General features: G+C 35.3%; 1 protein-coding gene across 3 annotated transcripts in view; it reads left to right on the plus strand.

Moving 5' to 3' along the window:
* Positions 1-25,396, plus strand: part of STXBP5 (syntaxin binding protein 5) — a 184,727-nt gene that overhangs the window by 45,663 nt on the left and 113,668 nt on the right. For all 3 annotated transcript variants that reach the window (XR_004029379.1, XM_003255850.4, XM_003255849.4), the window contains exons 5-7: positions 14,063-14,197; positions 15,738-15,801; positions 20,600-20,683. Coding sequence is in view for 2 of the 3 variants with exons in the window: in XM_003255850.4 (XP_003255898.1) it covers positions 14,063-14,197; positions 15,738-15,801; positions 20,600-20,683 (283 nt within the window). In the remaining variant the exon portion in view is untranslated. The remainder of the gene's footprint in view (positions 1-14,062; positions 14,198-15,737; positions 15,802-20,599; positions 20,684-25,396) is intronic.

The raw sequence follows: 25,396 nt of genomic DNA on the forward strand, positions 1-25,396 counted from the left end.
ACAGTGTACTCCACAGATCTTTTCAAGAAACCAGAGCATCTAGAAAGTTTTTAAAAGTATCATCCCACAGGCATTTCAGCAGGAGCCAAAATAGAGAAAGGGTTATCCGAAAAAAGATTTGTGAGTGTGACTTTTGTCTAATGGAGTAAAACCCAATAAAATATATTTAAGACCTGCAAGTTTCTTGAGAAGGTTGCATCAGTAGAAACATTGCCAGCTTGGACTGAAAAGGACAGAGAGAGTACAAAATAAAAGGAAGCTGTAGCCAGAAGCAGGCTGATAAAAGAACTCAGCTGCAAATAAGTGGTAACTTACATGAAAAAGGAACAATGATTAAGAGAGTAGAGCTTAGACCCACAGAGAATTATTCCCTGGCCTTGAATCCTAAGAAAAATCCACCATTTGCCAAAACAAATTTCAAGACTGTTATGGACTAATAAACTCCTTTTTACCTTCCACTTTCTCTCAGTTTCAATGGGAATTTGTATACAGTCAGCCTTTCATATCTGTAGGTTGTGTATCCCTGGACTCAACCAACTATGGCTTGAAAATATTTGGGGAAAAATACAAATTAAAAAAACTTAGTATATTTGCATTGCACTTACATTGTATTGGCATTATAAGTAATCTAGAAATGATTTAAAGTATATAGGAAGATTTGTGTAGGTTATATGTAAATATTATACCATTTTATATGAGGGACTTGAATGTCTTTGCATTTTGGTATTCATGGGGCTCCTGGAACCAATCCCCCATGGATACCAAGGGAGAACTGTAACCAGTAACCTATATCCATCCCACCTCTGCATGCTGGGTGTGTTTGGGAGCAGATAATTTTTTTCTTTGGTTACTCCAGGACAGAGAAATTAATAGAAAAATCGTATTCCATTGTTGGATGTATCATGACAGTTCTACTCTTTTATTGGTATCTAATTTATTAATATCAATTTTTATATCTATTCTTCTCCCTACTTCTTGTATTTAAAATCAAAATTCATTTATTTGCTTAAGAATAAATGCTTTAGGAGAATTGCTTGAACCTGGGAGGTGGAGGTTGCAGCAAGCTGAGATCACATCACTGCACTCCAGCCTGGGCAACAAGAGTGAAATCCTGTCTCAAAAAAAAAAAAAGGCCGAATAGAAACAGCTCCAATCTGCAGCTCCCAGCAAGATCAACACAGAAGGGAAATGATTTCTGCATTTCCAACAGAGGTACCAGCTCATCTCATTGGGATTGGTTAGACAGTGGGTGCAGCCCACAGAGAGTGAGCTGAAGCAGGGTGTGGCGTTGCCTCACCCAGAAGCGGAAAGGATCGGGAAACTCCCTCCCCTAGCCACGGGAAGCCATGAGGTATGGTGCCATGAGGGACGGTGCATTTCAGCCCAGATACTATGCTTTTCCCACAGTATTCACAACCCACAGACCAGGAGATTCCCATGGGTGCCTATACCACCAGGGCCTTGGGTTTCCAGCACAAAACTGGCCAGCTGTTTGGGCAGATACCGAGCTAGCTACAGGAGTTTTTTTTCATACCCCAGTGGCACCTGAAATGCCAGTGAGACAGAACCGTTCACTCCCCTGGAAAGGGGGCTGAAGCCAGGGAGCCAAGTGGTCTAGCTCAGCAGATCCCATCCCCACAGAGCCCAGCCAGACTGCCTCTCTGGATTTCTCCTCTCTGGGCAGGGCATCTCTGAAAGGAAGGCTGCAGCCCCAGTCAGGGGCTTATAGATGAAACTCCCATCTCCCTGTGACAGAGCACCTGGGGAAAGGAGCGGCTGTGGGTGCAGCTTCAGCAGACTTAAACATTCCTGCCTGCCGGCTCTGAAGAGAGCAGCAGATCTCCTAGCACAGTGCTCAAGTTCTGCTAAGGGACAGACTGCCTCCTCAAGTGGATCCCTGACCCCCATGTATCCTTACTGGGAGACACCTCCCAGCAGGGGTCGACAGACTCCTCATATAGGAGAGCTCTGGCTGGCATCCGGCGGGTGCCCCTTCTGGGATGAAGCATCCAGAGGAAGGAACAGGCAGTAATCTTTGCTGGTCTTCAGCCTCTGCTGGTGATACCCAGGCAAACAGGGTCTGGAGTGGACCTCCAGCAAACTCCAGCAGCCCTGCAGCCTGACTGTTAGAAGGAAAACTAACAAACAGAAAGGAATAGCATCAACATCAACAAAAAGGGCATCCACACAGAAACACCATCTTAAAATTACCAACATCAAAGACCAAAGGTAGATAAATCAACAAAGATGAGGAAAAACCAGCGCAAAAAGGCTGAAAATTCCAAAAACCAAAATGTCCCTTCTCTTTCAAAGGATCACAACTCCTTGCCAGCAAGGGAACAAAACTGGACAGAGAATGAGTTTGACGAATTGACAGAAGTAGATTTCAGAAGGTGTGTAATAACAAACTTCTCAGAGCTAAAGGAGCATGTTCTAACCCAATGCAAGGAAGCTAAGAACCTTGAAAAAAGGTTAGAGGAATTGCTAACTAGAATAACCAGTTAAGAGAAGAACATAAATGACCTGATAGAGCTGAAAAGCACAGCATGAGAACTTCATGAAGCGTATACAAGTATCAATAGCCAAATCGATCAAGTAGAAGAAAGGATATCAGGGATTGAAGATCAACTTAAAGAAATAAAGCAAGAAGACAAGATTAGAGAAAAAAGAATGAAAAGGAATGAACAAAGCCTCTAAGAAATGTGGGACTATGTGAAAAGACCAAACCTGTGTTTGATTGGTGTACCTAAAAGTGATGGGGAGAATGGAACCAAGTGGAAAAACACTCTTCAGGATATTATCCAGAAGAACTTCCCCAACCTAGCAAGACAGGCCAACATTCAAATTCAGGAAATTCAGAGAACACCACAAAGATACTCCTCGAGAAGTGCAACCCCAAGACACATAATTGTCAGATTCACCAATAACAAGTTCTGAAATTGAGGCAGTAATTAATAGCCTACCAAACAAAGAAAGCCCAGGACCAAGTGGATTCACAGCCGAATTCTACCAGAGATACAAAGAGAAGCTAGTACCTTTCCTTCTGCAACTATTCCAAACAATAGAAAAAGAGGGACTCCTCTCTAACTCATTTTATGAGGCCAGCCATCACCCTGATACCACAACCTTTCAGAGACACAACAAAAAAAAAATTTCAAGACAATATCCCTGATGAAAATTGATGCAAAAATCCTCAGTAAAATACTGGCAAACCAAATCCAGCAGCACATCAAAAAGCTTATCCACCATGATCAAATCGGCTTCATCCCTGGGATGCAAGGCTGGTTCAACCTACGCAAATCAATAAAACTAATCCATCACACAAACAGAACCTATGAAAAAAACCATGATTATCTCAATAGATGCAGAGAAGGCCTTCGACAAAATTCAACACCGCTTCATGCTAAAAACTCTCAATAAACTAGGTATTGATGGAACGTATCTCAAAATAATGGCTATATATGAGAAACCTATAGCCAACATCATACTGAATGGGCAAAAGCTGGAAGCATTCCCTTTGAAAACCAGCACAAGACAAGGATGCCCTCTCTCCCCACTCCTGTCCAACATAGTATTGGAAATTCTGGCTGAGGCAATCAGGCAAGAGAAAGAAATAAAGGATATTCAAATAGGAAGAGAGGAAGTCAAATTGTCTCTGTTTGTAGATGACATGATTGTATATTTAGAAAACCCCATCGTCTCAGCCCAAAATCTCCTTAAGCTGATAAGCAACTTCAGCAAAGTTTCAGGATACAAAATCATTGTGCAAAAATCATAAGCATTCCTAGACAAATAGAGACAAACAGAGAGCCAAATCATAAGTGAAATCCCACTCACCATAGCTACAAAGAGAATAAAATACCTAGGAATATAACTTACAAGGGATGTGAAAGACCTCTTCAAGGAGAACTGCAAACCACTCCTCAAGGAAATAAGAGAGGACACAAACAAATGGAAAACATCCATGCTGATGGATAGGAAGAATCAATATCGTGAAAATGGCCATACTGCCCAAAGTAATTTATAGATTCAGTGCTGTCCCCATCGAGCTACCATTGACTTTCTTCACAGAATTAGAAAAAAACTTTAAATTTTATAACCAAAAAGCCTGTATAGCCAAGACAATCCTAAGCAAAAAGAACAAAGTTGGAGGCATCACGCTACCTGACTTCAAACTATTCTACAAGGCTACAGTAACCAAAATAGCATGGTACTGGTACCAAAACAGATACATAGACAGATCTTCCAATGTAACAGAACAGAGGCCTCAGAAACAACCCACACATCTACAACCATCTGATCTTTGACAAACCTGACAAAAACAAGCAATGGGGAAAGGATTCTCTATTTAATAAATGGTGTTGGGAAAACTGGATAGCCATATGCAGAAAACTGAAACTGGACCCCTTCCTTATACCTTATACAGAAATTAACTCAAGATGGATTAAAGACTTTAATGTAAGACCTAAAACCATAAAAACCGTAGAAGAAAACCTATTCAAAACCATTCAGGACATAGGCATGGGCAAAGACTTCGTGACTAGAACACCAAAAGCAATGGCAACAAAAGCCAAAATTGACAAATGGGATCTAATCACACTGAAGAGCTTCTGCAGAGCAAAAGAAACTGTCATCAGAGTGAACAGGCAGCCTACAGAATGGGAGAAGATTTTTGCAGTCTATCCGTCTGGCAAAGGGCTAATATCCAGAATCTACAAAGAACTTAAACAAATTTACAAGAAAAAAACAACCCCATCAAAAAGTGGGCAAAGGATATGAACAGACACTTCTCCAATGAAGACATTTATGCAGCCAACAAACGTATGAAAAAAAGATCATCATCACTGGTCATTAGAGAAATGCAAATCAAAACCACAATGAGATATCATCTCACACCAGTTAGAATGGTGATCATTAAAAGTCAGAAAACAACGGATGCTGGAGAGGATGTGGAGAAATAGGAATGCGTTTACTTTGTTGGTGGGAGTGTAAATTAGTTCAACCATTGTGGAAGACAGTATGGTGATTCCTGAAGGATCTACAACCAGAAATACCATTTGACCCAGCAATCCCATTACTGGGTATGTACCCAAAGGATTATAAATCATTTGACTGTAAAGACAAATGCACACATGTTTATTGCAGCACTATTCACAATAGTAAAGATGTGGAACCAACCCAAATGCCCATCAGTGATAAGACTGGATAAAGAAAATGTGGCACATATACACCATGGAATACCATGCAGCCGTAAAAAAGGATGAGATTATGTCCTTTGCAGGGACATGAATGAAGCTGGAAACCATCATTCTCAGCAGACTAACACAGGAACAGAAAACCAAACACCACATTTTCTCACTCATAAGTGGGAGCTGAACAATGAGAACATAGAAGTAAACATCATACGCTGAGGCCTGTCAGAGGGTGGGAGGCTAGGGGAGGGATAGCATTAGGAAAAATACCTAATGTAGATGATGATTTGATGGGTGCAGGAAACTACCATGGCATGTGTGTACCCGTGTAACAGACCTGCACATTCTGCACATGTATCCCAGAACTTAAAGTATAATTAAAAAAGAGTAAACGCTTCACAGTGATGTAATAAATATAATGAGAGAGACAGTGATAGACACAAAGGACAAAGGATAGAGATTTCAGCCTGAGAATTATAGGGTTTTCAGGGTGTGTGTGTGTGTGTGTGTGTGTGTGTGGAGAAGGCAAGAGAAAACAGTGGTAGGAGAAGTAATGATCAAAGGCATAACTGAAGAAAATTTCGTAAAACTAAAATATCTTTACATTGAAAGATGTAACTCCTGGCCCAATTGTTAGGTTTAAAAACACTTTGCAAATTATATTCTGACGACATTATCATCTCTGATAGAACTCAAAAAATAAAGCACTTACCTGACACTCGCATTCCCCCCCATCCTTTTAGACATTAGTAAAAGCTATAAAGTTAAGCATGTGTCTTAAAAGTAACCATTAAAAGGATTGAAAATATAAAACATTAGGACCATTAGAGGACAAAAAAAAAGAATGAAAATAAATCAGTAATGGTCAGAAAAAGACATAAAACGATGGAAATAAAAAGGACAGTTAAACAAGATGAAAGAAAGGTTAACTTAATCAGTAATGAAAAACATTGTAAATGTATGAAATTTGTTTAAAATTTTGAGATTTGCAAATTGGACTTAAAAGATACTCCACAAAACGTAGCTGTAAATTGCTTATAATAGATATACTTAAAGCATAATTATGCAAAGTCTGAAAGCAAATGGAAGGAAATAGGAAAAAATGTACAGATTATATAAAAAATATATACTGTCTATATGGTGAAAATATTAAAATTATTTTGAAAAATAAAATCAAATAGCATGAGGAAAAATATCTAATGTAGATGAATGACTTCACAGGAAGGAATAATCAAATTTTAAATCATCACTTCCATCCAAATTAATTTATAAATTTAACATTTTTAGTATTTAGTAGTGTTCCAATCAAAACTTTTAAATTGTTCACGGGACTTAATAAACTGATTTTAAAATTCATGTGGAAAAAAGAAACACCCAGAATAGTCAAGACAATTTTGCAAAAGAAGTAAGAGATGGGGGGACTTACTTTATTTGATATTGCAAATTTTTATAAAGCTCTAGAAATTAAAATAATTTACTGATTACAAGTGGCAGGCAAATAGGCCAAAACACAGTGTACAGTGTTCAGGAACGTGTATATCAAGAGAGAGACACATTTAATATATGATAGAGGTGGCTTTGCAGGCAAGAAAATGATGCAGTAAATAAAAGACACTATGACAATTCTTAGCTAAATGGGGAAGAGTGGCCTCTACCTCACAGTTAAAATAAATTGCAAGCCAATTAAATACTTAACTGAATCATCTACAGAAAAACTGAAATTAAAACATAGAAGAAAATGGTGTAAGGAGTATCTGTAAGACCTTGGCAAGGAGTGCTTAGCAATATATGCAAAGCACAAGGTATGTAAGGGAGATAAAGTTTTTGTATTAAAATTTGAAAGTTTTGTGCAGTATACTTACGACAGTTAAAAGATGAACCCCACCTACCAGGTACTGATGGATAAGAAGAAGAACAAGAGAAAACGTAACGATGGGTCACACCTGTAATCCCAGCACTGTGGGAGTCCAAGGCTGGAGGATCACAAGATTCAGAAAAATTTATGCATCTTCCTTTTTAAAAATAACTTTCTTCCCACTCAGAATTTCTCATCATATTTGTGTTTTTTATGAAAATGAAAATGTGGAAACGTATGTTCCAGGTTGTTAATAAAACTTATGGAGAGAGTAAATTTTGGGGGAGGGAGAGGCAAACAGTAAAATAAGACAAAAATTATTTAAGATAGTAAGTTTACATATATGTACAAATAGGGTGATGTGTTTATATGTGTATGTGTGTGGAGAGAGAAACTTTAAATAATAAAACATAAGCCATAGACTGTAAGACATTTTGAATACTCCTATCCAGTAAAGTACAATAGAGGGATAATTTCATATGAAAGTGAAAAAAGAAAGTGAGATTTTTTCATTGGAAAGTACAGTTTAACAGTGCACTGATGAATACCAGGTTACTTCAGTTTATCATAGCATTTGTTATGTAAAAATGTCCTGGCATCTTACATTCCCCAAGATAATTACAAACACATCTTTAAGAAATCCCTTATACAACAGGGAACAGTTTTTTCATATGTTATTAATTATTTCTTTAGTTGAGACATAGGATTTTCCTGTTTGATATTCACTGTTTCACCTGATATTAAGTTGATAGTTATTTTGATAGTTATTAATACTGTTATGCTAAGGTCTCATTTCACAAGAAATGTTAATATTGTGATTTATTTGGATATCTTTCTAAAAGTTTAAATTATTTTATAAAAATTAAGATATAATTAATAAGGAATATAGTAAATCAGTACAAATATAAAACAACATTCAAAGATCTCTAAAGCTTATATTGTGGAACAATATTATACTTCTGGGTGACATAGATATCAATATTTTTATAAAGTAGCTATGACAGTTTCTCAGAAAAGATATATGGGACTACAAATAAATCCTTGCAAGAGATTTATAAATTGCTTTCTCTTGACCGCTGTTTTTTAAAATATATTCCAAAAAAGATATTTTTTTTTTTTTTTTTTTTTTTTTGAGATGAAGTCTCGCTTTGTCGCCCAGGCTGGAGTGCAGTGGTGCTATCTCGGCTCACTGCAAGCTCCGCCTCCCAGGTTCACACCATTCTCCTGCCTCAGCCTCCCGAGTAGCTGGGACTACAGGCGACTGCCACTACGCCCAGCTAATTTTTTTGTATTTTTAGTAGAGACAGGGTTTCACCGTGTTAGCCAAGATGGTCTTGATATCCTGACCTCGTGATCCGCCTGCCTCAGCCTCCCAAAGTGCTGGGATTACAGGCGTGAGCCACCGCGCCTGGCCCAAAAAACATATTTTATAAACATTTTTTTAAATACGTTTTTTAAAATCTGTGTTCATTAATGCATGTTTAAAATTTTCATTTCATAGCAGGAGAGTACCAGGTACAATTAAGAAAATTACCAAATAATATCTGCTTCTTTCCTATTTCCTGTTTGTTTCTGGTCATTGCAAATACTGTGATAAATTGTGGAGAGACATAGAAGTTGTTATTGACTAAGGGAGATAAAATGGAAGATTATAATGCAGTGGAAAGCATAATATGAATGTAATGAAATTTTCTATGTGAAATTTTAAAGGGTAACTGGAGGAAAGATGCATCATCCTGTTTTGTGAATTTTAGGTAAAAGGTTACAAAAGAGCCAATATGAACAGATTTTCAGGATTACTAGGAAATTCCTAGATGACAAAGAGCAAAGGAACTTTCCATTATGTTCAGAGTCACAAAGTCATGAAGCAGTCTCCCTTATTTAAGGAACATTGCTGGGTGGGTAGTCAAGAGCAAATAAAGCAAGAAAGGTCTACTTCATGAAAGTCTTTCTTTCTTCCTTTTTTTTTTTTTTTTTTTTTTTTTTAGGAGGGAGGGGTGGTGCAGTCATGGCTCATTGCTCAAGCAATTTCCCACCTCAAGCAATCCTCCTGCCTCAGCCTCCTGAGTAGCTGGGACTACAAGCATGAATCTCCAAACCAAGCCATACATTTCTTGTACAGACAAGTTTCTCACTATATTGCCCGGGCTCATCTTGAACTCCTAAGCTCAAGTGATCCTCCAGCCTTGGCCTCCCACAGTGCTGGAATTACAGATGTGAGCCACTGTGCCCAGCCATGAAAAGGCCTTCTGTACAATATAAGAAAGTTAGATTCTCAACCTTTTTTCAGCTTTAAATAATTAATCTAATAACGTCATCTTAAGATACATTATAAGCAGGTATTTTTTGGAGTATAGACTATCATATAAATTGCAGATTATTTCCTTGCTGTATTTCAATGCAGGAACAGAAACCACTGCAGATATTTTACACATAAGAGGATTTAACACAAGAACCTAGCTGTTTAAAAAAATGTTTGTAAGGGTACAGACTTACTGAGTTTTAGAACGTATTGCCATAGCTTCAATTCAGGGAATAGGAAACAGGGCTGCTTTTATGATTACCTCCTCTCACCACATGAAGCTCATGGGCAGACTTGGAACACTGTGTTTGGTCCCCACTGCTGCTCCTCCGTAAGTGTCTTCTACCGTTCAGATCTCTGTAAACATCCTTGTCAGCAGAGAGAGCAACAGAAAGATGGTCTCTGCCTCACTTCTGCCTACACATTTCAAACACATCCAATTAGTAGAAATGTAATATCATCTAGAACCATAGCTGAAAGGAGGAGTATGTTTTAGTTTTCCAGTATCTGCAGTATAGAAGGACATATGGGAGGAAGTGCAAATCCTGCAATCCCAGCACTTTGGTACTGAGTACCAAGTGACCAAATCCTGCACACTGTGTATCTCTACCCATTTTTTCTAGATATAGGTACCACAAAATGTCACTAAATATGGTTTCACTAAACATGGTTTAAGAAGCATTATGGTAGAAGGGAGGAAGCTATTAGAGTCTTTCAAGTAGATAATGTGAACTTTCTTGGCTTCAAAAAGATAACTCTTGTGTCAGTTTAGAATGGATTTGACGATCAATGATAGTGGTTTAAATTAGGCTCAGGACGTAAGGATGGAGAAGGAGTACACTGGGAATATCTGATTGTTTTATTAATTACTATAATAGGTTCCCATGTTTTGTATAGTTCACTTGCTTATTTAATAAAGACTCACTGAATACTCATTAGGTGTAAGATACTATGATATTTGCTGAGAATATAAATGAGATGACATTTTCTATTATGTTGGGTTAATCTAATGGTTAATTTCAACATTACTTAGGAAGCTGTACATATTCTGTCAAAGAAAATTGGTAATAATAAAATCTTCCAAATTTGGTGCTTGACTACATAATATTTGACAGGCTGCTGTCACAGCTAAATATTGTAGCAAATAGGATGTATGTGTTACTCCCTAGTACTTAACATTTATACATATTTTAAATTCCTTAAGCAAATACAGAACTGTCATATTCCCAGTAACACTATTTGTAAGATACGTTTAAGTCAAGTGCAGTATAGGGATTTAGAATACAAGTTGTATTCTACAAGAATCCCCTCAGTATACCACAAGAATACAAGTTGTATTTAGTGGCATACTGAGGGGATTCAACTTCATTATCTGTGTATTTCTGTTACGTTATTTCAATCGTTTTCTTTTCTCTTGGTTCAGCTTATCCATTTTAAGGTAACTTTTCAGTCTCAATTTAATGTGCTGTTCTTATAATATTAAAATAAATAAGCTTATTAGTGTTTCCTAAGTTTTAAAGTTTCTCATGTGGGTTTCAACTATATATATTATTAAATAATGTTACTATTTTCAGTATGATTTTATGTTTTACTAATAGACACCAGCACTACAAAACTTATCTTGGTCTCTTGATATTAGTAAAAGATATACGTAAAAATATAAGTCATTGTTATTTATTATCATCAATGAAAAAATTAATCTTTAAGAAAAACAAGTGAAGAGTTGATTTTGATCCAAGGCAGTATTTTAGCTTCATGAAATATACACTGTTTGCATTCCTGAAAAGTTTTGCTGGGGTCTTCTTAACTCTAGAACTATAAGAATTTGTTTTCCTATATGTTTTTTAGCTTTATTTTAGTTGAGTTTATTTTATTAGTAATAGGTCAATTTTCTATTTCTGCATAGGAGAACATCCCCAAATTTAGAGGCTAAAATAACAGCCATTTTGTTGGCTCATAGTTCTGTTGGGTCGGCAACCTGGGTTGGCTCAGCAGGAGTGGCCTTCCCCTGCCCTGAAGTCACTTACACAACTGTAGTTATCTGGCTGCACAACTAGGTCGGATGATCTAGCTTGCCTTACTCATATGTCTGGTGGTTGGTTCTGGCTATGGGCCAGGCCAGGGTCTCCAACAGGCTAGTCTGGGCTTCATCACATGGCACTTGGGTTCTGAAAGTATTAAAAAAGAGACCAAGCCCCTCTTCCTTGCAAGGACTTTTCAAACTATGCCTGTGGCACAACTGCTAATAATTCATTGGCCAATGCAAGCCACACGATCAATCCTAGAGTCAGTGTGGGAGGGGAATGTAATCTGAAATCTTCTACGTTTGAAATCTGTTTGTCCCAAAGCTGTTCAGTGCCATTTGTTTCATGACTACTTTCACTAAAAAATGTTAGATTTCTATTGCATGTGACTCAAACATTTCCTTAAGAAAAGATTTCTTGTGGATTACTTTCTTAAAATGATTGAATAACAATACCTTTCTGTCTTGTCTGTCTCTCTCTCTGTATAAACACGCACATGCATAACACATAGTTTTTTGTTTTTTTTTTTGAGACAGAGTCTTGCTCTGTCGCCCAGGCCGGAGTGCAGTGGCTGGATCTTGGCTCACTGCAAGCTCCGCCTCCCAGGTTCACGCCATTCTCCTGCCTCAGCCTCCCAAGTAGCTGGAACTACAGGCACCCACCATCTCACCTGGCTAATCTTTGTATTTTTTAGTACAGACGGGGTTTCACCATGTTAGCCAGGATGGTCTCAATCTCCTGACCTCATGATCCGCCTGCCTCGGCCTCCCAAAGTGCTGGGATTACAGGCGTGAGCCACCACACCCGGCCCATAACTCATAATTTTAAGTACTCTAACACATTACTCCTTTTAAGTAGTCAATATATTTTTTAATTTATTATTATATAAAACCTTTCATATTCTTTAATTATTTTATCATTTAAACCCTCCATAAGGTAACGATTCTAATATCACTGGCATGGTATTATTTTGTTTGGTTGCAACTGGAAGTTTAGTTTTTCCACTCTTCCTGTTCCTACATGTTCAGAGCCATGACAATTTGCCAGTTAAGAAATTGTTGAGTTCATTGTGATTTAACAAACATAAAACTTTTCTCTCTCCTCAGTTTACTTAAATGATGACAGTAGTTATAGAGCAGAGTAATTTTTAAGTTTGGTGGTGCTTTGTACAAATACACTCCCATTATTTATATACATTTTTAAAAAATATATGAGTCATTCTAGAGACCTTATTGAAGTGTTGGTGCCAAACTGGTTAAGTGAATGTTTAAGTTTCTTGTTAATGTATTAAATACTAAATATTTTGTTCTTCTCACTTCTGGAAAACATAGTGATGCTTAAAGTATCGCAGTCATGTAAGTTTTATAGTTGACTGAGGAAAAAAATCTTAGGATGGTAGCTAATATTGAGAAAGTGAGCCTTGTGAGTAACAAAGTACTATCAAATGATTTTGTTTATTCAGTAGACATGTCTATACTTGGTTAAACGTACATAAATTCTTTAGAAAGAGAATGTTATCATATAAAACACTCAACAGAAATTACAAGTAGATGAAGCTTAAGTAATTATCTAACTGAACATTACCTCTAAGAAAGAATGAGAGTGAGTTGCATGTGTATTTATTTGGTAAGTGTTTTCGTCTTGAAAATCTCTGTAATAAAATTGTGTGTTAATGGAAATATAAAATACTCTGTATGCTTTGCCAAGTGCCTAATGTTAGTATTGACAGTCTGGCAGTCATTATTATCATTTGTGTTATTTTAAGTGCTATTTATTTAAATTGTAAAGTCTATTCTGAGAGACGAAATGGAGGGTCTGTAGGAAAAAAAATAAGCATTATAGATTTTCACAAGATATCTTTTTTTAAACTAAAAATAAGTGCTATGAAAAGGACAAGAGAAAAAAACAGGACAAGATGGTATTCATTCTTTACCTTGAAATTAAATGAGCCAATATGAAAGCTGTCTGCAGTTGTCAGAATGATAAATTTTAGCAAATGCATGTAAATTATTGTAATTTGTTAATGAAGGCCTGCCATATCATCAGAACATAGGAAGAAATAGTTCAAATATATTTCAGAAACATTGTCTAAGGCTGAGTACAGGGGATCTCAGTCCTTCAAAAGGACCACAGGTTAATGAGAAAGATGGACCTTGACAATCATATAAGGCAAGCCCGATAGAGATGCAAAAGTATCACATCAGTTTAAATGCAAGTGGTATTTGAATTGGATCTTTGAAGAGAAGAAAAATATCAAGGAGGTGCATTTTGCCTGGAAGGAGTAGTAAGCACAGGTACTGAGATGGATTAGTGTGCTTAGTAATGCCTGAGAAACACAGTAGTACTCAGGGGTGATGTAGATGTTGAAATCATAGCTTATGGCCTAAAGGGTAAATTTGTGGTATGCTCAAGGTTACACAGTTAGTGGAGGACAGCCAGATTTGAAACACATTCTGACTTCAAAACTCATCTTCTGTCATGCCATGCTATCTATTTGCTGTAAGGCCTTATGTTTGATGTATAAGCTGAATTAGCATAATTAAATATTAGTCACAATGAGTAGATAAATCTGATGATTATATCCCAGTTTTGCTGTTTCTGAATTATATATCATAATCAACCCTGTAATGCAATCAGTAAAATTTGCCATTTTTCAAATTTCTTTTTTGAGTATATTTTTCTCTTGCAGGGTTACATTTTGCCATCTGCCTTTCCAGAGTAAGTGGCTCTATGTGGGCACTGAACGAGGTAATATACATATTGTCAATGTGGAGTCCTTCACACTCTCAGGCTACGTCATTATGTGGAATAAAGCCATTGAACTGTGAGTTTGAACAAATATTTTGTATCTGAAAGCATCAGTTCTATGTATAATAATACCATTACATCACAGCCAATCAGTAAATCTGTATGGAATTAAATATGTGACAGATGTTCTTAATATTAAGTACAGATTTATTAGTTTTTTATGAGTATTCTTTTGACGTGGCAATTTGTAAATTTAAATTATGCGTATGTATATAGAGATATATGCACATTACATATGTATATATTTACATTTGTGTACACTGTAACACTAGTTTAAGGAAACAGTCATTCCTACTAATGAAAATCACTCTAATTTTTTCTGTTCTTTTATCTTCTAATTATTTTTCTTTCAAATGATGGTCATGACCCACAAATGAGTTGCCACCAGTGTTTGGAAAACACTGATTTACACTACTACTCGATGTGTTTTAATAATCATCAAATATAATGTTTGCTAAAGTTAATATATTATCAAATTAATTTTGATTTTACTGAATTTTGATAAATTTTTAATTTTTGATAAATTTGATAAATAATGATTGTTTTCATTTACTAATATTAGTAACAAAAACTAGGTTAAACTATAGGGCCCTAAGGATCTTTAGTGCTAACTCTTCACTCTGTCTTAAATTTTTTGTATCTTATCTCTTTCTATAAGTTTCTTCTTACATTTCTGGAACACTAAAATCAAAGTTTAAGGATATCGGCAAGACCCTTTTGAATGTTTCTTTTTGTTTTTAAGCAAATGGTCTTGTATTGTTGCATTCCACGGTGTTTACCTCTTTTTGAGATAAGGATAATTCTGTGACATATCTCTTAAGTCATGTGTTAGTATAGCTGTAATAGTGTATTAATCCTGATTTTTCTTCCTGTAGCAAGAATGTTATTATCATATATCAGTCCTTTGGTAGTATGGGTTTTCATGGTCTGTTCTTTGAATTGATCATGACATCTAGTAGGTAGGCCTAGTGCAGGTGTCTGTATAGTTTCACAGATGGCTCTCATGAAATGGAGTGATCTGTCAAACTTGGGAGTTTCTGAGTTAGGGGTGTGCTTATTTTTACTCTATAGGCATCAGTTCAACCATATTCTTATTTGTAGAACTTCTTTTTCACTGAGCAGATACAGTGGCATTACTTTTTTTTTTAATAGAATGTTTTTCTATTTCTATTGAAACTAAATGGGATGCCTAAATTGGAGGCTAGAATTGAGTAAAATAAGATAGGTGCTGCATTATTCAAAAACAGTAATTTTGAGAATTCTGCCTTGACAATAGATTTCCTGTACTCAAATCTTTGACTAAATTGAAGATTCTTTCCTATGCAGAAGGTGTACTTAATTGTGAATTTTGCTTATTTATATGAGTCACCACTTCTTCCCTGATCCCTGTTTTGATCCATATTAAGAACTATGTGCCTATTATTTATCACTTGCTGAAATCCTTTCTTTCCTTATAAATATAACTTATTTTCTATTTATTTTTATTGGAATAAAATATGTAGCCATATTAAAATTTTTAATTGAAGAGAAAATCTTACTAACTTTTTCTTTTTCAGGTCATCTAAATCTCACCCAGGACCTGTGGTCCATATAAGTGATAATCCAATGGACGAGGGAAAGGTAGAATTTTTTGTAAAAAATTATATATTAAATGCACAAATTTTAGTGTTTTTCAATAAACATACTATTTCAGGATCACACTTATTACAAATTGAGATTACCATTGAAGGTTGTATGTCATATACACTTAATGCTTATTATTAATTATGAAGAACAAATGAAAGCATTAGAATCATTTACAATTTTAAAGGACAAAAAAAACCTTAAAACATAAGTCAAACTTAATGCATATAATTACAGGTTATTAATTTCTATTTGGCTTATTCAGACTGTTTTCCCTGATTTTCTGTTAATCCTGGTAAAACGTTTTCTTTTGGTTTTTGGCCTCTTTTGAATGCTTTGTACAATTTTTGTAGCACTAATCACAGATTGCCTTATGTTATAGTTGTCTTGATATCTCATCTCCCCTAAATTTTTTTGTCATAAATAGTTCTAATTAATAATGTAGAGTTTTTTTAATGTTATTTAATTTTTAATACTCTGAAACCAGTTTCATGTAATCACTATCTAGCTATTGTTAATTTAGATTATTTAAATCTTTTAAAACAATAAATGTTTTTGGATGAATATTTATTTTCTATTTCAAACCGGTCTTTCAGGTAGTTCTATTTAATGATATTTTTCTACCTGTATAATTTTATGATCTTAAGCTAAGTAAATACCAGGAAGTTTATTGCTATCAGAAATCAGTAAAGTGAAACCTCTGGATTTTGTGCAGGAGTTTAACCAGGTTTTTCATTTCCTCAATTGTGGGAGAGGTTGAGCTGACATATTGTTTAACACTGTTCTCTCAGTTTGCCATTGGGTAAACAAAAGGATAATTAGACCATTTGGAGTTAGGTCATAATTATAGCATTGTATGCTTTGAAAGAAACTTTACATAAAGCAAATATAAAGTAACTTAGATCTTACTTTATCTTCTTTTTATACAAGATACTTATTTAAAAGCCAAGTCTTTGAATGGGAGGCATGGTAGGAGGATTCAAAACTTCCTTTCCACCTCTAATTGGTCATCAAGTCATTTTAATTCTTCCTGTGCTTTTTGCTTTTCTTTTTCTTTCTTTTTTTTTTTTTTTTAATTTTTTAATTTTCCTAAAAGTCTCACTATGTTGCCCAAGCCGGTCTTGAACACCTGGGCTCAAGTGATCCTCCTGCCTTGTAATCCCAAACTGCTGGGATGATAAGCACAAGCCACTGTGCCTGGCTTAGAGTGCCATTTTAATCTTACTGTTCTACTGTTTCAAAGCTTTCAGTGGGTCTGTAGTATCTAACAAATAAAATCAGTTTTTCTTGAAATATAGCCCTAGATTTCCTTATTTTTCAGGATATCTTTACCTGAATGTTGTGCTGAAGCAAATAGTTATATTTTCAGTTATGAAGTGCTCTTTGATGTTTCCATACTTTTGTTTATGTGAGTCCTTCTGTTTGGAATTCTCTTTCCATCTCTCTGTTGAATTCCTACCCACACTTTAAGACCCAGATTAAATATTTTTCGTTTGTGATTTCTTCCCTGATAATCCTGACAGAAAATGCTTTTTCTTTCTTTCACATTTATTAGTACTTTAGTTATGAAATTTTGTGGTATTTATCACATAATGCTTTGTATTAGAAATGTGTGCGTATCTCACCTCCCCTGAATTTGAAAGACTCCTTGAGCACAAAGGTAATGTTTATACGGGTTTCTATTTTCCATAGCATCTAACTTATAATAAAAATACCAACTACTCGATATACAATTATATGAATTATATATATAATTCATTCCATAAATAATGAGGATGGAGTAAATAAGTTATATATATATGTATATATATAAAATTTAAAAATATTAGGGTGCTAGAATAAACTATATTATCTAAACTTTGGTTTCTTTTAGACTCTTTCCTGTTTGCAAAGAACTCCTAGACATTTTGTCATTGAAAAGTGATGTAAGGTGACAGGGCAATTTCCTTCAATGCTAGCCTTACAGGTGGATACTGCCACATTAAGTGAAGGTCTTGGCCCAAGGAAAGTTAGACATTAGATAGGTTAGACTTATGATAGGAATAGCTACCATTTATTTAATTCTATGTGTCAAGCACTGTGCTGGCCACTTTATATACACGATTTCATTTGATCTTTTCAACAAATTGTAAATTAGCAATTTCCCTTAGTTTACAAATTATAAAGCAGAGACTGGGTGACATTGTGTGTTCCATAGATACAGAGCTAGACTTTGGCGGATCTGAGATTCGAAGACCAATTTCTTTAATTTCAACCCAGGAGTACTCTCTGTTATGCTAAGCTTTCTTTCTAGATATAGATTGGTTATATATGTTATAGAGAAATGTATTCATATTCCACATACACACTAATGCTTTTTCAAAGAGAAAAATTAGACGGGAATTAGTCATTAGTATGTAAGCTAATTAACATCTCTGTGGGTTATAAAAGATTCTAGTAGGAATAAGCATTGAAGAATTTCCAATTTTAATTAAGTACTCTAGTTTTCTATTTTTAAATATTTATTATTCTCTTGCTTTTGTAGAGAAAGGAATTGAAAAGCTAGAAGATTATGGGCATAAAACTCTAACCTGTTGTCACATATTTCTAATATCCTTAGAATACTAGAGCTGGCTAGAGAGGTTAAAGTTTAACCCTCTTAAGTTATTAAGGTCTGGATAGATAAAATTATTTCCTTAAAGTTATATGGCTATTAAGTGGCAGATTTAATACTAGAACTCAGGTTACTTAGGTTCTAAGCAGTGCAGTGCTGTTTACAGTGTACATCAACCCTTACATTTTATTCTTTTTCTTCTCTTTCCTTATTCTCAAATTCTGTATCACATGTCCAAGATATTTGAAAAGACTGGGAAAAGAGAGAGGAAACAAATACCATTTTTTTCCAAAAGATGTATGTATCTCAGATTGCCTAGGAAAGAAGAGGAAAGTTAGAAAAATTGACTGTATTCTGTACTAAAGTAGGAAAACTTATTTTGTTAGTTTTGATAGCTAGCCCCTCCAGCTGCCCCTGTACTCTGGAATCTTCTAAATTTGTCCTATTAAAATTACTGGTTCTGCCCAAATTTTGTTTATATCCCCAGATTACCCAAACAGATATAGACTAATCATTTTTCTGATTATTAAACAAATATTTATTGTGTGTCTACTATGTATTAGGAAGTGTATTAGATATTAGAGACATATAGATGAAAATGCATGGTACTAGCTTAAGAAAAGGAGCATCTTAATTTGTCTAGAGGAACTGGGTAGACTTAACCAGGAAGCAACACTGAATGTAGGCTTAAAATATTAGTAGAGGATTGCTTATTGAATGAAAGGAGAGGAGGTTTTAAGCAGAGGAAATCTCATACTGAGATTTGGAAAATACTGAGGTGGGGCCTGGGGGTACACTGTGGTACACTGTGGGCAGTGTACGTAGTTTGTGAGGCAGGAACATGTATTCCATTCTGAAACAGATGCATTTCATAAGAAGTATTTACAACATACCTGGCCCTGTGTGTTATGTTAGAGGTATTGTGGTAAACAAGATAAAAACTAATCCTTGCCCAGATATACCAATTTTACAGACTGCACAATAATTCAAATAAGGAAAAGTCCATTAGTATATTGTGTGGTGGTCCTTCAAATTAAAAAAAAAAAAGTAAAGTGTTATTGGAGCACATAGGAAGGGTATTGACTTACATTTGGTAGGTCACAGAAGGCTTCCCAGAGGAAATGATCACTAAAATGACATCTGAAAGATAAGTAGGACTAGTCAGGCAAAAAGGATGACATTCAAATGGAGTGGCCCAGGTAGCGAGGCAGCATGTACAAAGACTCAAAGGTGAGAGAGAGTATGAACTTAAGAATATACTGTAGTGTATTGAGTGGCCATGGTGTGGTAAGGGATGGAACTGGAGAGGTAAACAGACGTCATACCATGATGGATCTTGTAGGTCATATTACTGAATTTGCAATTTATCCTAAAAATAATGGTGTGGCATTTGAAAGTTTTAAACAGAAGCATACATTACCCCATTCGGTTTGTATTCTAGAACTCTTACTCTAGCTACAATAAGAAATGGGTTAAAATAGGAGCAAGACTGGAGTCAAGGAGACCCGAAAGGGAATCTTTGTGTCTTGAACCAGAGAAGAGGCACCAGAGATGGAGAGAAGTAAATTAGATAATAGAATGTAATTTAAATTTACATGGTGATTTTACCTGCTGGAGGAGAGACTAGTTAAGAATGACCTCCAGGTTTCTAGCTGGTGCCACTGAATAGACGTGATAAGGAATGGTGAGAGACACTGCAACAGGGAATTCCAGAGAAGCAGATTAGAGAAGAATGTAATTAATTCAATTTGGGGTACATTTACTTTGAGGCTTTTGTGTAGGTAAGTGGAGATGTGGCCACTGGAATTATGTGTCTGAATCTCACCAGAGGGATGTAGGCTGGATATGATTTGGAACTAATGAACATATAGATGGAATAGATGAGATTACCTCATAATGTGTAGAGTTTGAAAAGTTTGTAAACTTGAAAATACATTCAAAAGTTTTGAAGACTTCAAAATGTACTGTTTTTGTTTTTAAAAGTCAGTTGTATGTTGAATCCCTAATCATCAAAGACATATAAATATGCCATGCAGTATTCTCATTTGTCATTTACGTGATTACTAATTAGCAATGCAGATGTTTGTTTATATTATACATTTGTACTCAACGCATTTGAATGATAGTAGTTATTTTCATTGCCAGCAAATGTTTTATAATTGATATCATTCCTAGGTAATGTGCCTTTTTCTTTTATCACAGCTTTTGATTGGCTTTGAATCTGGAACAGTAGTTTTGTGGGACCTCAAATCAAAGAAAGCCGACTACAGATACACATATGATGAGGTAATATTATTTTTCGAGTAAAAGCTATGGTCATTTCTCTAATATAAAGCAGTTTCTCTAAAAACTTAATTGGTAATTTTAGTTTAGGCAAGCTTTGTAATTGCAGTAACACACAATTTATTTTTTACAATAGATAATATGTTCACACAATTCAAAAGATAACCAAAATCTTCTTCCCACCTGCCATTTGGTTATCTAGTTTCCTTACAGGTAGCATGTTACCAGTTTCTCTCATGTTCTTCCAAAGAGACTCTGTGCATTTACAAGCAAATTCATAAATATATTCTATTTTTTCTTTTGTACGAATGATAGTATACTATAGACATTTATAATCCACTTACTTTAAGAACCAGTAAGGATTAATTGTGATTGACAGATAAGTCTTTTCTCTCCATTTGCTCCTCACTTCCCTTCCTTACCTTACCTCTCCTTTTTTGGCATTTATTTGTTGAAGATAGAGTCTTCCAGATGCTGGCTTTTTCTGGCTGCATCCCCATTGTCTTTAACGTGTTTTTTTGTTTTTGCCCTCAGATTTCCTATAAATTGGATACTTTACTGAAGCTTGATCAAATGCAGGTTTATTTTTCATTTTTGGCAAGACTACTTCATAGATGATACTGATACTCATTTAGCTGGTGGAACCTTAGTGTCTATTTCAGATGTTGGAAGCCAGCGGTGGTTGAGGCCGAGATCTGTTACTGTATAGTAGTTGCAAAATAGGAGACATTCTAATTCTGCCTTTCCTTCTCTACTTATTATGTAGGTCACTTCAGTAAAGAGAACGTTCCTCTTATCTGCTATTTGTTTATATAATAGGACAGCTCATATAGCAAAGGCAGGATAAATATGTGATTCTTTCCCTTTGTTTTAGTATTCATCCTAAGGGGTTGTTCTCTAATAGTTTCCATGATGACCAATTTATTCTTACTTTTAGTTTCACTATGTGCTCAACAACTTAAACATACTTGATATACTTCAGTCCACTGAAGTTATTGTTGCTTTTCACATTATCCTAACTTTGGTCAGTGTACCTCCTCCCTACTAATCTGTATATTTCTGAATCAAATTTAGAACAAGGTATTTTTCTATGAAACTATGACTTCTTTCAGTGCCATGTCTGGTGGCCATAATTTAGACATCAGGAATGTTCATGGTTTCCAATTCAGTGAGTAGAGCTATATCTAGGAAATGTGTAAGTGGTCGTTTAAGATAAAATACATCATAATCTTAATGATAATCATATTGGTATGTTCAGTTACTGAAACATCAGAGTCTATTGAGTAATTATAGCAACACTTGAATACTTTGCACATGTTTGTACATTATGTTTTTAGGCATGACTGAAAGGGAATTCCCTTTGTTTTTATGACTGTATACTTTTTGCTGCTCACTAGTCAGGATCTTCAAATTAAACAAACATGTTTTGAATAAATAGAGTTCCTGTCATTTCTGTGTAGTTGTGATCCATAGTTGTGGTCTGCAGATGAAAGCAGATTTTAAAAATTGGACATTTTGGTTTTGCTTATTATTTTAAATAGTGATCTAGGCTTGAGCTACTATGGAGTCACAGGGACTAGTTTACCTTCTTGCTTTAAACAAAGAAACTGGACAGGATATATGAAACAACAGTTTTCAGCAGTTAGACAGCAGGTCATGTAGAACAGTATTTTTTAGAGAGGAGAAACAAAGAAGGTAAACCCCTCAATTGCTTTAGCTAATGGCCTGAAGAGATTTTCCAGTTCTTGGAACAGGAAGAGGGAACCTAGGTGGAAACTGAGAAGTCTCCCTGAGTTGAAAAGTCAGAGTTGGGAAATTGGGGAAACTAAGACGTCTTCAGCTTAGAAGGCAAGGTGTTAGAGAGCAAAGAGCTTAGAAAGAGAGTTGTAGAAGTCTACAAAAGGACCCCTGCCCTGAGTCGTCAGTTGAATATGATTATTGCATGGGTATAAGGCTTGGATAACATCCACCAAAAAGGAAACAGTAGAACCATTTCTGTAGTACAGACAGGACTGGGAATAGTTCACATTCCCAACAGAGTAGAGAAACTTTGTAATACACAGGGTATAAGAAAGAGTATTCAGAAGGCTATTGTTTCAGTGGTGGAACTAAACTAGCCTATACTAAAGGCTGGCTTAGTTTATCCTAACAAATCTTGAATGCAAACTTTGAAAGGACTGAAAGGACTAAACTGTTTTTAAGTACGTAACTACATCCTAGGAAAAACACCCAAAAACATTCAGAAGAGTATGAATAGTAGCCCGATATAAATTTTACAATGTCTAGCATCCAAATAGAAATATATGAAATATGCAGAAAGCCAGGATATACAACCTGTAATGAGAAGAAAATGAAAATAGAACAGACTCAGAAATGACAAAGATGATACCATTGGCATCAAGGATATTAAAACAAGTATTATTAAATAGACTCCATATGCTTAAGAAGGTAGATGAAAGCATGAACATGTTGAAGAAATACATGGAAGGCAAAAATCACACAAGTGGATTTTTTACAGATGAAAAATAAAATAAGGTGAAAAATACTCTGAACAGTACTGCCAAAGGATTAATAAGCTTCAGGAAATAGCAGTAGAAACAACTTGTTGTGAAAGAATGGAGGAAGAAAGGACAGATCATTAGTGAACTGTGGTACAGCTTCAAGCAGACTAATATGTGTATTTTGAATCCTAGGAGGAGAGTGGAGAGAAAGTATGTTTGAAGAAACAATGATCAAAAGTTTCAAATTTGATTAAAACTATATACTCAGAGATTTTAAGAGTTGAATGAACTCTAGGCAGAAGAAACACGAAACAAACTACATAAAAGCACAATTTTCAATTCCTAGAAACTAGTAATAGAGAAGATTGTGAGAACAATTAGAGGAATTTTAAAAGCCACATTAAATACAGGGGAGCAAAGATAAAAATGACAGCAGAGGCTGGGTGCGGTGGCTCATGCCTGTAATCCCAGCACTTTGGGAGGCCAAGGCGGGTGGATCACGAGGTCAGGAAATCGAGACCATCCTGGCTAACATGGTGAAACCTCGTCTCTACTAAAAAATACAAAAAATTAGCTGGGCATGGTGATGGGCGCCTGTAGTCCCAGCTACTCTGGAGGTTGAGGCAGGAGAATGGCGTGAACCTGGGAGACAGAGCTTGCAGTGAACTGAGATCACACCACTGCACTCCTGCCTGGGTGACAGAGCGAGACTCTGTCAAAAAAAAAAATTACAGCAAATTTTGTTTTCTTAGATACAATGTAAGCGAGAACACAGTGGAACACCACCTTCACAGTACTGAAAGAAAAATTTGTCAACCTAGAATTTTATACCTGGTGAAATTTTTTTTTTCAAAAATAAAGGCAAAATAAAGACTTTTATAGACATAAAAATTGAAAGAAAGAATCACTTGCAGACCTCAACTATAAGATATGTTAAAAGAAGTCCTGCATGCAGAAGACAAATGTTATGAGATGGAAATTTGGATCTACTCAAAGAATGAAAGACTCTGGACATGGCAAATATGTGATAGATATAAAAACTTTCTTATTTTCTAAATCTAAGAGATCATTAATTATCCAAGCCAAATATAATAAAAATGTAGGATTTTTGACATACATAGAGTTAACAAACAGACAACAGTAGCACAATGGTCAGAAGACATGGTCAGAAGACAGAGGACCATTAATAGATTATTATTTTATACATAAAGTAGTGTAATATTATATGATGGTAGACTATGGTAAAGATATGTATTGTAAATCCTAAAGGAAATACCAAAGCAACAGCAGCAACTCAGAAAGTTAAGCTAAGTAGGAAATAAATTGAGATTTTAAAAATATTCAATCCAGAGGAAGGTAGAAGGGAACAAAGAATAGATGGAAGCAACAGTGAACAAACAGCAAGATGGTAGATTTAAATCTAGCTATGTCAATAATCAGATTAATAGTTTAAACACCCCATTAAAAGACAGCGATTATCATATTGGATAAAAAAGCAAGATGTAACCACATACTGTCTGTAAGAAACCCCCTTTTAAAGATACAGATATGTTGGAAAAAAAGATAGATGGAAAAAGTAATATTAGCAGTAATCAAAAGGAAGCCGAAATGACTATATTAATATCAAACAAGTAGGTATCAGAGTGTTTCACCCACCAACAGAGTACACATTCTTTTCAGCTGTACACGGAACATCACCAAGACATACTATATTTAATGTCATAAAATCAATCTCAATAAATTTTAAAAGATTAAACTCATATAAAATGTTGTTTTACTATACTATAAATTAGAAATCAGTTACATAGATGGAAAAATCTGTAAATATTGAAAAGGGAAGCAACATACTTCTAAATAACCCATGAGTCAAAGAAGAAAACATAAGGAAAATTATTTTGAACTGAAAAAAAAGAAAAAAAGATTTACCAAGTCCTGTAGGATACAGCTAAATTATCCATTATAGCATTAAATGCTTTGTATTAGAAAACAAGAATGGTTTCAAGTGAGTGGCCTCAGCTTTCACCACAAGAAACTAGAAGAAAAAGAGCAGATTAAATCTATAGTAAGCTGAAGAACTGAAATAATAAAGAGCCGAAATCAACGAAATAGCTAACAGAAAAATAGAGAAAAGTGATAAAATTAAAAGCTGGATTTTTGTGAAGATCAATAAAATTAATAAACATGTAGTCAGAGTGGTGAGGAAAAAAAAGGCACA

This window comes from Nomascus leucogenys, chromosome 3 (genome assembly GCF_006542625.1).
Source record: "Nomascus leucogenys isolate Asia chromosome 3, Asia_NLE_v1, whole genome shotgun sequence".
In the NCBI taxonomy this organism is placed as follows: domain Eukaryota; kingdom Metazoa; phylum Chordata; class Mammalia; order Primates; family Hylobatidae; genus Nomascus; species Nomascus leucogenys.